At 31.1% G+C, this 12,113-nt stretch overlaps 2 protein-coding genes across 2 annotated transcripts; one reads left to right on the forward strand and one right to left on the reverse strand.

The window, feature by feature from the left end:
- Window positions 1-320: 320 nt before the first annotated feature.
- LOC142552724 (plasmodesmata-located protein 6-like) lies at window positions 321-1,431 on the forward strand. Its single transcript, XM_075662498.1, has one exon. It carries the CDS (start codon window positions 530-532, stop codon window positions 1,340-1,342), a length of 813 nt encoding a protein of 270 aa, XP_075518613.1. The 5' UTR covers window positions 321-529; the 3' UTR covers window positions 1,343-1,431.
- A 4,458-nt stretch (window positions 1,432-5,889) lies between these two features.
- On the reverse strand, window positions 5,890-6,694 carry LOC142552726 (kirola-like). Its single transcript, XM_075662501.1, has 2 exons — window positions 6,453-6,694; window positions 5,890-6,335 (listed from the first exon to the last, which is right to left on the reverse strand). Exons 1-2 carry the CDS (start codon window positions 6,637-6,639, stop codon window positions 6,067-6,069), a joined length of 456 nt encoding a protein of 151 aa, XP_075518616.1. The 5' UTR covers window positions 6,640-6,694; the 3' UTR covers window positions 5,890-6,066.
- Between the last annotated feature and the right edge of the window lie 5,419 nt (window positions 6,695-12,113).

Here is a 12,113-nt window from a genome sequence, read left to right on the forward strand (position 1 = left end):
TCTTCAAAATTTATTCATGTAAGTCAAAATTTGTACTGCATCGTTTTATTTCTTTGAATCCACGAATTTTAGATTAATTCAGTCATTGAAATCCAATCAGTTCACAACCCTCATATATATTCAACTATATACACATTGCTCGTATATCAAAATTTCCATGTAATTACGAAAATGAAAAACGATTGCCCGAATGATATCATTGCCTGCTTCAATTAATTTTCAACATTTACACCTTAGAAATCATATAAGGAAAAAAAAAAAAAAAACCACATCTAGAAAATATTTATAATTTAATATCTCGAGATGATGGAATGTGGCTCCCATCTTCTGTGATTTTACACCGTAACAGTAGAAGTCCGACGTGAAAAATTACAACAATACCTAAAAAAAATCGAAGAAACCAGACTCGACCACCACTTTAATTACAAGTTTACAATATTCATCTTCCACTTGACTAGCTTTGCATTACACTAAGGCCTAAGCACAAGACCATAGTAGTCTACTCCTTAATTCCCTTCACAAAATCGACATGCATGCTAAATTTGATCAGTCTCCCACTTTATTTTCTATTTGTTTCGTAATGCTTCTTTCACTCTTTCCAAACCCTTCAAATTCTTCCCTACAATCCTTAACATACGTCGGTTGTTCCCAGCAAAGGTACATCCCCGGAACTCCTTACGAATCCAACGTCAACTCCGTCCTCGCATCTCTTGTTAACTCCGCCACCTTCACAAATTTCAACAACTTCAAGATTTCAATCCCCGGCTCCACCCAAAACGACATCGTCTACGGCCTCTTCCAATGCCGTGGCGACCTGACCAACTCCGACTGCCACCAATGCGTCGCCAACGCCGTCAGTCGACTTGGGAGCCTCTGCGGCCGCGCTTCGGGTGGCGCGTTGCAGTACGAAGGGTGTTTCATCAAGTACGACAGTAGTCCATTCCTGGGTGTGGAGGACAAGTCTGTGGTGTACAGTAAATGTGGCCCGTCGATCGCGGGGGAATCCGATGTACTGACCCGGAAAGATGCTGTGCTTGCTTATCTGACGGGCGCAGGGCAGTACTTTCGGGTTGGCGGGTCGGGTGAAGTCCAGGGTATGACGCAGTGTGTGCAGGATTTGACTACGGGTGAGTGTCAGGATTGTTTGTCGGAAGCCATTCAACGACTGAAAAACGAGTGTGGGGATTCAGCATGGGGGGATATGTATTTGGGAAAGTGCTATGCTCGGTACTCGGAGCGTGGGTACGCCTCCAGAGGCGGTGAGAAGCTTTGCCGCCGTAGGTACTGGTGGTTCACCGTTTGTATTTTTTACCTACTCTTCGATTTTTATATGCTATCATAAATTAAGATACCGAAGATGGCTTCGAGAGAGTATAGCTGTATATTGTTATGTTCACTATATATATATTTGGTCTTAATTTGTTAGTAAAACATATCCTTGGCAGTCTACAATTCATGTTGTGTGTATTTTTTTCAAAGACATTAGATGCTGAAATTCTACGCAAATATTCATGAAATAATATGTTTTTAAATATAACGGTTTCCTTCAAACATTTTAAAAAGACCTCGAAAGACCAAAACTTGCGTGAGACGGTCTTACGGGTCGTATTTTGTGAAGGGAATTAAGAGTAGACTAAGTGCCACTTCTTTGTGGTGTGACCAAAATAAATTCTCGGAATTGTCTCTGTTCTTTCTCACTTTGCCTTTCTTTAGTTTGTATTATTAAAGTGGGAAATCGACTTCATAATTAAAGAAATAAAATAAAAGGGGAAAAGGTTGGAGCAAAAGCCGTTGTTTTCTTTGCCTTTATTTGACCACGCCTTAGAGATAGATATGGTGGAGTTTGAATGTGACCCAACCATTTAATTTATATTTTTCGATATTTAATTTTATCCTATATCCAAACAAATTACATATAATTGAATCATTGGACCAGTACCATGATGTATATATATAAATGAAGAATATAATCTTGAATTTATACATAATTAGGCTGCCTTTACTATAAAGCATGGTACCACCTTGTTTAATGACCCCCAAAGAACACAACACCAACAAAGTGGCCGGCCAAGTACGTGAAATCGTATGGTGGTCACATGCACTAAAAGAACTTTGTATTCTTGGTCATGCTTGCTTTACAAAAGCACTTATTTTTAAAAAAGTAGACTACATAAGAAAGATGCCTTCAAAACTACAAAATTTCCACGACTTTCTATAAAACCTCATGAACAATAGGTCCAGTTAAGGTACCAAAAATAAAACAAAAATCCCCAAATAAATAATAATAATAATAATACTTTAGAAACATAAATTCATAAAAAAATCACACATAAACGCCTTAAACATCATTTCTCGGCTAAGCAGGATGAAGGGCTTACAACATGAATTTATTATTTCATGTTTCATCTTTTTACCTTAGTTTTAACCAAGAACCCTTATATTACATTAAATTTCTAAATTCAAATAAATATTTTATTATCTCAATTGTTTGCCAATTTACAAATAAATATATCCAATGGCAAAAGGCTTCACTCAATGTCGCTTTTTCACTTAAACTCAAGTTCGACTTGTCTTATATTTTATCAAGTTACTCAACTTTATTTTTTCATCACTGTCGATCAACTGCTAAAGCTTTTGTCAAGGTAGATTCCAATTTAAAATTCCAATAATTAATTTTCGCTCAGTTATTATATATCAAAGGCTGAAACATATAATTTATAATAATTTATAACGGTTAATACGTACTATATATGAGAATCGGATTTGCGATTAAAATGGTTCAAGTCCATCGATCTGAATACAATGTTGAAGAAGCTGCTTGATTTCATCCGTGTCTGAATATTGGCAAGTGGGATGGGATATATACAAGAAATACAAGAAGTTGATTATGCATTACGTACGAATTTTGAAACGTAGAGTCGAATGAGTCATTAGCTTAATTAATATTATATTAGATTGAATTACTTATTTTAAAATTATATCACAATCACAAAAAATAAATAAATCGACATCATATATATGTCGATCAGATATGTGAATTCAATAGAGATGTGAGACGCCAAAGATCATTTGCTAAGGGTAGTGTCTCGTATCGTAATATATTATACCAAATAATACATATAGTATATCGTATCAAAAATTACAGTATTAAATTTTTTTATATCGACACCGTAATTAAAATTTTGATATATTTTCTGTATTTATAGTTAGTATATCGATTATATCGAAATATTGCATTATACAGAGATTTCGATATGATATCGTTTTATACCAAAAATACCTTATTTTTTTTAAATATAAACTTTATTTTTTAAAAATATTATATATTTTTTATTTTATATATATTATTTCGATATTTCTGTATATAACGAAAATTTTCAGATTTCATATTGTTACCGTATTGAAAATTTCGTAATCGGTACCATACCGTACCCAAAAAATTCAATATACTAAAAATTTCAGTACCATATGATCAACATATCAAAAATTCGATATTTTTTTTTTCACCTTAAGCTATAGGTGAGGCCCAAGACCTGATATGTTTAGTTGGTTTGAGAAATAATTGAAAGATTAGCGAGACAAGTGATATAATTGAATTGGGGCCGGTGTTTTAGATACTACTAGTAAGATTGAGGCTTGAACTTAACTCAACCTCAAAAATTAACTCAAAGATGATGATTGTCCAAGTCCATATATATATCTCTCAAAGATTTTATTCAATTGGTTTAAGACAACTAACATACCGTGAGACCCAATACCACTATGGCTCATGTCTCACCTATCTGACACATTTAATTAGTTTGAGAAATAATTGAAAGGTAAGCGAGACAAGTGATATAATTGAATCGGTGCAAGCTAGTTCAAAGGAGATGATTGTCCAAATCAATATATATAGCTCTCAGAAATTTTATTCAACTGATTTGCGACAACTAATATTTAAAGCATGAAGTTTACAAATAATCTACCTATCGGCAGAACGGGTGATACAACTATGAGTAATCCAATATATAACGATGAAACTTGAGCTCTGATACCATATTAAGATTCAGAGTTGAACCTACCTCAATTCTGAAAGCTAACCGTCCAAGCTCATATATATAATTGTCAGAAATTTTATCCAAATGATATATAACAACTATCAGCTACCACTCAACGAACAAAAATATGTGGTGGCATCGTACTTTCATTAAATGGGAGAAGCCGCAGTAACGACAAAGTTTTCAGGATTTTTCATTATATGGAAGAACCGCAGTTATGAAAAATATGTGGTGGCGCGCATCGTACTTCCATATTGAGATCTTTATTCAATCCGCTCCATTGATGAATTCTGAATTTATATAGATTTTTCTAAACATCGTCATCTTAAGCCACAACAATAAATATTATCAATATCATGAAAAATCCGTTTGCTGGATATTTTTTAATGACCATGGAACCTGATACTCTTCCGTTCGCAGGGTAAAGCGCTGGATTTTCTTTCTGTTTGTTGGTTTCCACATGCACTGTTATTTTCAAAGCTTTGTAAACCTCCAGCACATCGCCTTCAACCACTTTGAGTGCGATCAATTTCTTCTCTTCATCAAATAATGCTTCTACTTCGTGCTTAGCCCTTTTCTCCTTGCCCTCTAAGACATAGTTTGGTATACATGATAGGATAAACGTGTGATATATAATATAAGTATAAGTTAAGGATAAATAAGATGTAGGATATTATATTTAATGTTTGGTATGATTTTAATAAGAGTGATTAAATTTATATATTATATTGTAATGACAAAATTAACCTTATCATAATAAATTTTATAATTTCAAAGTTGTTGCTTGAGTTCATATTTTTTATTTGCATGATTCATTTATTTTTACCTAATTTTATATATTATATAATATGATAATTGAGCCCTTGATTTTGTGAGTCAAGTCAAATATCCATTTTTAATGTTAATCGAGTGATACTAATAATTTTATTGATATTTATAAAAATTATTTATATAATTATCTCGAATTCATTTATGTAATTATCATATTATATAATATATAAAAATAAATAAAATTATTTATTTGATTTTAATTTCTACCTACTAGCATAGATTTATAAAAATCATTTATAAATTGAGGGCATTAAGTCATTTGTAGTGTATTTTATCATTAAATTAAAATTATCACAAGGGACATTTTATCCTTCTAAAAAATTATTTATCAATATCATGGGCTTTTTAAAAAGATACCAAACATGAGATAAGGATGATTATTTATCAATCCATCCCTTACCGCATGTATCAAACTATGTCTAGGAGACAATTCAAATGAATTATATCGAATTAATTCGCAAAAGGTTTTTGAATAAAGGATCACTACAAAATTTAAGCTAATTACCTTGTGTGTACTTCCAGAACATTTTGGAGCCAACATCTCCCCATTCTCCTTCGTGCGAATCACAACCTCAAACTAATTTAGGGCTCATCTTTGATACCCGGTGTGGTCTGTACTTAAAGAGTTGATGGAGTACATCTCCACCAGATTTGTATTCTATCTGGGTTGTTAACTTCCCTCCTAGTAAGACCCATCTATAATAAAACTCAGTGTATTTATGGGCGAATCTTATAATTATACTAATACCATTATGTTATATACTTTTAAAATATACCCATTTTATTCCAAAAATGCTCTTTGTCCTACCCAAAAACAAAAACAATTGTAGGATACTCAAAAGGTAATTATCACCATGTATTTCATGATTTTCTAATATATAATTTTTTTATCGATCATTCAATAATCTCATCATTCGAAAAAACTGTTCACATATTCAATATCTAACGTAACAAAGTATGTCTATCTGAAACTCTCAGTCTTATTATAAGCAAATTGATTATAGAAATTTACGGGATAAGATAACACAATATTTTAAAAGATATATTTTCCTCAAACTTCAGCAAACCATAATCCAACATCTGCCAACAGCATAAGGAGAGATATTCATCATCTTCAATCTGTGATATTTAAAAACTTATTGTTATTTTATGACACAATACACAGACACAGATTTTATTATTTGAAACACACTCTTCATTATTCCTTGGCGTGATGAGTTTCGATGTCCTTTGTAAGATCAATGAATAATCCCAACAAAGTGAGTGGATCTTCCACATCTTCATTGCGTTTCTCATACTCCAAAATCCATGTTACCAGATCAATATCTCCATTTGTTGCCACATGAATAGTTAACTTAAACGCTTTGTAAATCTGCAATGCATCACCTTCAAGCACTTTGAGTGCGATTAATTTCTTTTCTTCATCGATGGCTTCTACTTCATGTTTAACAACTTTCTCCTTGCCATCTGCAGTTCAAAAGGGTTCATAAATCTGAGCAGAATATGAGCTTAATTTAGCTGAAAAATTAAAGCACTAAAAGCTCGTTAGAAAAGTTTAATGTTACTGCTGCTTGCATGCCTTACCATGTGTGTAGTTCCAGAAGATTTTTGAACCTACGGCTCCCCATTCTCCCTCATGCAAATCACAACCTTGAACTATGCCGGGGCTCATGTTTGAAATCTGATGTGGCTTGAATCGAAAAAGTTCGTGGAAGACATCTCCACCAGATTTGTATTCTATTTCGGCCGTTAATTTCCCAAGAAGACCCATACGTCTAATCTCTAACAATATACTCCAGTAATTTAGATATTTCCAAGTGAAATGAAGCTAACCAAAGTCCTCTTTATATATACATAAGTCATGACTCTGGCTTCCTTTTTTTATATAGAAAAAATAATATTTGCGTTTAGCCTCTCATTTTTCCATGAGAATTTAACAAGATGTAATAATCCGCTGACCCAATTGACAAATATCAAGTCTCATAAGTGCAATTAAGTTGCTTCTTTGGCCATTTCAGTACATTTTGGCAAGAGCGTCGAGGTGATACTAGATATTGTCAATATGTCACGGATAATTGTTAGTGTGACACCAAATATTTTTATTATCATGTCAATATTCCGTCAAAAAATAATATATGTAAGATTGAAGTTTCACTAATTAGATGAGCAAAATCAAAATAAGGAATGTAATAACAATTTAGAATGATATCACATTTATTCTAAAATCCTTTTAGTCATACATGCACAGCCCGCAAATTTTCAAATATAATATTTTAAATACTGGAAATGAAACTGGATAAATTTTCGAGTTTGGTATTGATTTATGCCCAAAATTTTAAAACTTGACTAGATAATGGAATGAATTTAGCAATTTGTGGACATGTATAATGATAAAAGATTTGCCAGATAAGCATATAGTAATCATCATATATCAATCGAGAATAAAATTTAAATATCTATATCACAATCTATCTTGAATTTTCGAAATATGAAGATGAAGATGGCGCGTCTATCTCGATACACCTATAAATAGATCATCAAGCAATTAGAAAACTTACATTATTTTCACTCCACATTTTTTAGAATAATTGTTTAATATTATGACAAAAACTTGTGTGAGACGGTCTCACGGGTCGTATTTTGTGAGACAGATCTCCAATTTGGGTCATCCATGAAAAGTATCACATTTTATACTAAGAGTATTACTTTTTATTGTGAATATCGATAGGATTGACCCTTCTCACAGATAAAGATTCGTGAGACCGTCTCACAAGAGACCTGCTCATTATTATTTGATCAAATTAAAAATAATAATAACACATGCAACACGTGTGTATCTTTTACTAGTTGTTATAAAATATTAGATATTCATAAGATCCTTTCCTTCTATTATTTTGATTTGAAAAATACACGGTTATTTTAATGTTAGATTTATAAAGTTTTACACACTTGTTTTTTTTAAGTTGACTTGTGTTTTTTGTTAAAATATATACATATTGTTTCGAAAATTCGATCTACATGACATGTTCTTTCAATTTGATATATGATTGCTTCGCTTCGCTTCGTTTTGATATGATCATGTAATGGTGCACGAGAAAGCCCATGAGAAAAGAAGGTCCCAGACTTAGAAGAAGTAAGTTTACAAGAGAAAGTTACGGAGGGAGCTCAAGATTGAGATATCACATGGTCGTTACAATAAAATGCATCGTTTCGGTTTGCTTTGATAAGTTTTTTTGTGACTCCTAAACGGTGAGATTATAATTGTTTCAGACCACGCCCCTTAGAAGATTGAAAATTAGAGACTGACCAATTAGTAATTGAAAAGAATATAAAGTTTGTGCCATTTGATCGCCATTGTTTTGTTCTGTTTGATTTGTATTCGACATACTTCTTTCGAATCATATAAATATATATGTATTTTTTATTCGATCATATCGATCAACCCCACTTGGTTAGGTGTTCCAACTTGATGAGTGCTTCTCCAAACACCCACATCTTACTCTCCTTCCCAAATAAGAAAGAGAATCAATAAAAAAAAAAGGTGCAGATTATGTTTTTAGGCCTGTGAAGAGGATGTTTTCACATTTAAGAACATATCTTAGTCATTTTATTTCAATTTTATTTAAGTTGTAAATACTGACACAACCTTTTTTTGTTTCTGTGAATTTTCATTGTAAAGACAATTTATTTATGAAGCAGACTAATTTTGGTTTATATTGTACTGCGAGTCTTATTATTTTACGATTTTGTTTGTTAAACAACGTCGTGTCTGAAAAGAATATAATTTCCTAATTTAATTTATTTCTCGAATATTATCTTTTCCTTGTTGATTTGATTGTGTATAATATTAAATGAGATTTTTTCTTTCTAGATAATGAGATAATTATGCAAATATTATTATGATATGACATCAATCTTTAAAAGGAGTTTGTTTCTAATTAAACTCCTATTTTCCTTGTGAAATAAGTTTTCTTTTGGATATAAAATATAAGAGAGATAAAGTATATAAATTATAGTAGATCTCTTGTGAGACGGTCTCACAAATCTCTTTATCTGTGAGACGGGTAAACCCTACCTGATATTCACAATAAATAGTAATACTCTTAGCATAAAAAGTAATATTTTTTCATTAATGACACAAATAAGAGACCCGTCTCACAAAATACGACCCGTGAGACCGTCTCACACAAGTTTTTGACCATAAATAAGAGACACAAGGACGTTGAACAATGAGTTTTTTCAAAGGAGATTCATGCAACACAAGTTTAAGAGAAAAAGATTTACAAAGTTGCTGCTGATCGAAGAAGTGTTGAGACCGTGTGTTGTCTGTAGATGTTGTTGCCTTGATTGTTAGAGACATCTACAGGACAAATTCTGTGACGAAGTTAGCTGAAGATCGTTTTGTTGCTCCAGTTTTTGGCATCACATTTTTGCTCTCTTGAATAAGTTTTATTATGGTTATTTGTTTTTAGGAAGCATTTATCAACGTGTTGAATTGAGAAAATTGATTTTAGTAGTAATCACTATTGATATTGTTTTCGTGTAAACTCATTAGTTTTATAGTTATTAATTTTTGTCTTGAGGCACCGCACAAATATTTATACTTGTGCAAATTTAATCTAGTCCATCGTATTTATTTAAAGACAATTTGTGTTATAAACTTTAATATTGTGCTGCATGTTGTCTGAAATGTTGTAACATTCGGCACAACACTTAATTCTGATAAAACACAAATTTACAATCTTATACTGCTATTGTTATATACACTCACATCTGTCAAGCAATAACCCTTACAGTGTCAACGCGCTCGAGTCTCGGGTCTGACAATACATATATTTGTTAAATTAAAAATTCCATTGTTTAAACTTATAGGTTACAAATAATATTAAAAATACTATAAAGTCTCACTTATCACATTTTAAAGAATCTTCAAAAATTTAAACAAAATCTTTTTGTTTAATTGTTGCCTAAGCTATTGTGATGGTAGTCATTTCAAGCGTCTCTGTAACGATCTCGTAACGATCTTCTTATTAAATAAATTGCATTTTATTTCTTAACTACACCTATTAATCACGTATTCACGTTGTACGCCATATTTTAAGTACTTTTATAAATTATAATATAATTTATAATTATAACATATTATATGCACCGGGGAACGTAAGAACATTCAGGTTTTATTTTATCAAACATGTATTTTTTTTTAAACAATTAATTATGGGGATGAGAAACCAAAAATGTTATAGAAAATTTATGTGATAATTAATGTCAGATACATAGTTTTATAACACTGTATGATATATTTTGTTTGTGTATGAAAAACGTGACAAGAAAATGAGACAAGATTTAGCAGATCCCTTGTCACGAAATCAGCCGACAAAGACAAGTGAAGATTCGCGAAATTGTCACATTTTATTATTCTGGGTTTCATAGACAATAATGACTGAATAATTCACCAGATTGTTTTTAAAAAAAGTTATCTTAGCACTTGGGACTTGAGATTTTGCTTGAAAAATCTCGATGCTTTGTTATATTTTAAGACGGGCAAACACTCGAAATTCTTTTCAGTTCAGCTTGGTTTGTCTTGTGTGAAAAACGATTTCTTTGATATTTGAACTGATTAATTAGAAAAGCGTGACCAAGTAACAGCTATCTCCATTTATAATAAACCACTGTGAATTTGTTAATTAATGTGTTTTTTTTTTTTATGTTATGATAGCGCAAAATATATATTATTCATTTGACACTGAATAATAGATGATTTGCTTGTGCATCATTTCATTTTGGTACTTACGTTCATTAATTTTTCTACTTTATTTTTGCATCACCGAAGATAAACGCACACGCAATTTTTATTTTTATTTTTGGCCTTTCTTTTTGGGATATGATATCTAAAATATCTTTTTTCTCGAATTTTTATATATTTGGTTAGATTTTATTTTTAGCAACCAATAATATATCTTCTTGAGTGGGATCCAGGGTACTTGTGTTCGATGAAGCCTGAGGCAAAAAGTAAAAATTGCCATCTTATTGTAAAAAATAATTATAAAAGTTCGCAAATTACAAGTATAATGAGAAATACATAAATAAATCATATGACCAAAAACAACATATTACATTAATAATAAGTCAATAAATAATTGAAATAATTATATAAATAATACTGGTCTATTTGTTTAAACACGAAAATATTTATCAAATCGGTATAGTCTAGTTGTCGGATCATTTCTTTGTCATTCTACAACACTACTAGCCCATTTAATATGTCATATGGCATTGTTGATCACAAATATTTTTTGATTAACTTCAATTTCGAGAAACTTATTTTCTGCTGATGAGTTGTGACTGGTCCGAGTAATAAAATCTTAAGGACAACATAAGTATTTGAGAATAAATCATTCAGTATCGTCAAACACTATAGAATATCACTTGGTTTTATTAATTTGTTGAATAACATCTTATAACCATCAACTTTGATCACAACTCACCGTAGTAAATGTATAAATGTCCAATGTGACTCAAGCTTATTGAAGCTCCATATTATACTTAATCAAACTAGTTAAATGCTAATTCTTTAATTTTTTTTCAAATTCAACAAAACTCAAAACTTTATTTATATTCTTTAAATTATTCAAACCGAATTTTCAGATAAAATCGAGTTTAATCGATTATTAATAAAAAAAAATTCAGATTGTTTTTTTTTTTTTAAATTTTGAGTTAGATTTTTTTACTTGATATCAATTCAACATATAATCATAAAAATAAAATAATTGTAATAATAAGTTCAGGTCTCTTTCAAGGCCGGGTCCTGAGACGAAAGCCTCTTTGACCTTACATAAGATACGGCTCTGGATCCCACAGTGTTTAATACTGTCTTTGAATTAAATATGTTGGTTGTTTTACAGACCTTGTCCCGTTCATTTATATTTATATAATCGACAGATCATTTTTAAATATTTTGTCTGCCTCTCTCAAATTAATGTAAATAAAGTTAATATTTCAATTATTCGCATAATCGAAATTGCCTTGACCTGTTCGTAGATATACCTTTCTCCAACCGCATGAGTACGCCAAGTACAGAACATAACTTTCTCTATTAAATAAATAAATAATTATAAATCGATTAAATATGATTCATTTGACATTGATCGATTATATGGATAAAATAAAGGAAAATGGATGCCATTATTAGGTATCAAGTTTAATTCCACTTATCGTTTTGATTAAATAACACAAAATATCACA

The sequence above is a fragment of the Primulina tabacum genome, chromosome 8, assembly GCF_025594145.1.
Source record: "Primulina tabacum isolate GXHZ01 chromosome 8, ASM2559414v2, whole genome shotgun sequence".
NCBI classification, from domain to species: domain Eukaryota; kingdom Viridiplantae; phylum Streptophyta; class Magnoliopsida; order Lamiales; family Gesneriaceae; genus Primulina; species Primulina tabacum.

What these genes read in the sequence shown, in the direction of transcription:
- LOC142552724 (XM_075662498.1), top strand. Translation starts at nt 530, where the DNA reads ATGCATGCTAAATTTGATCAGTCTCCCACTTTATTTTCTATTTGTTTC.
- LOC142552726 (XM_075662501.1), bottom strand. Translation starts at nt 6,639, where the DNA reads ATGGGTCTTCTTGGGAAATTAACGGCCGAAATAGAATACAAATCTGGT. An exon ending in CTTCTGGAACTACACACATG is followed by an intron (nt 6,336 to 6,452) that starts GTAAGGCATGCA and finishes TTTGAACTGCAG; the next exon opens with ATGGCAAGGAGAAAGTTGTT.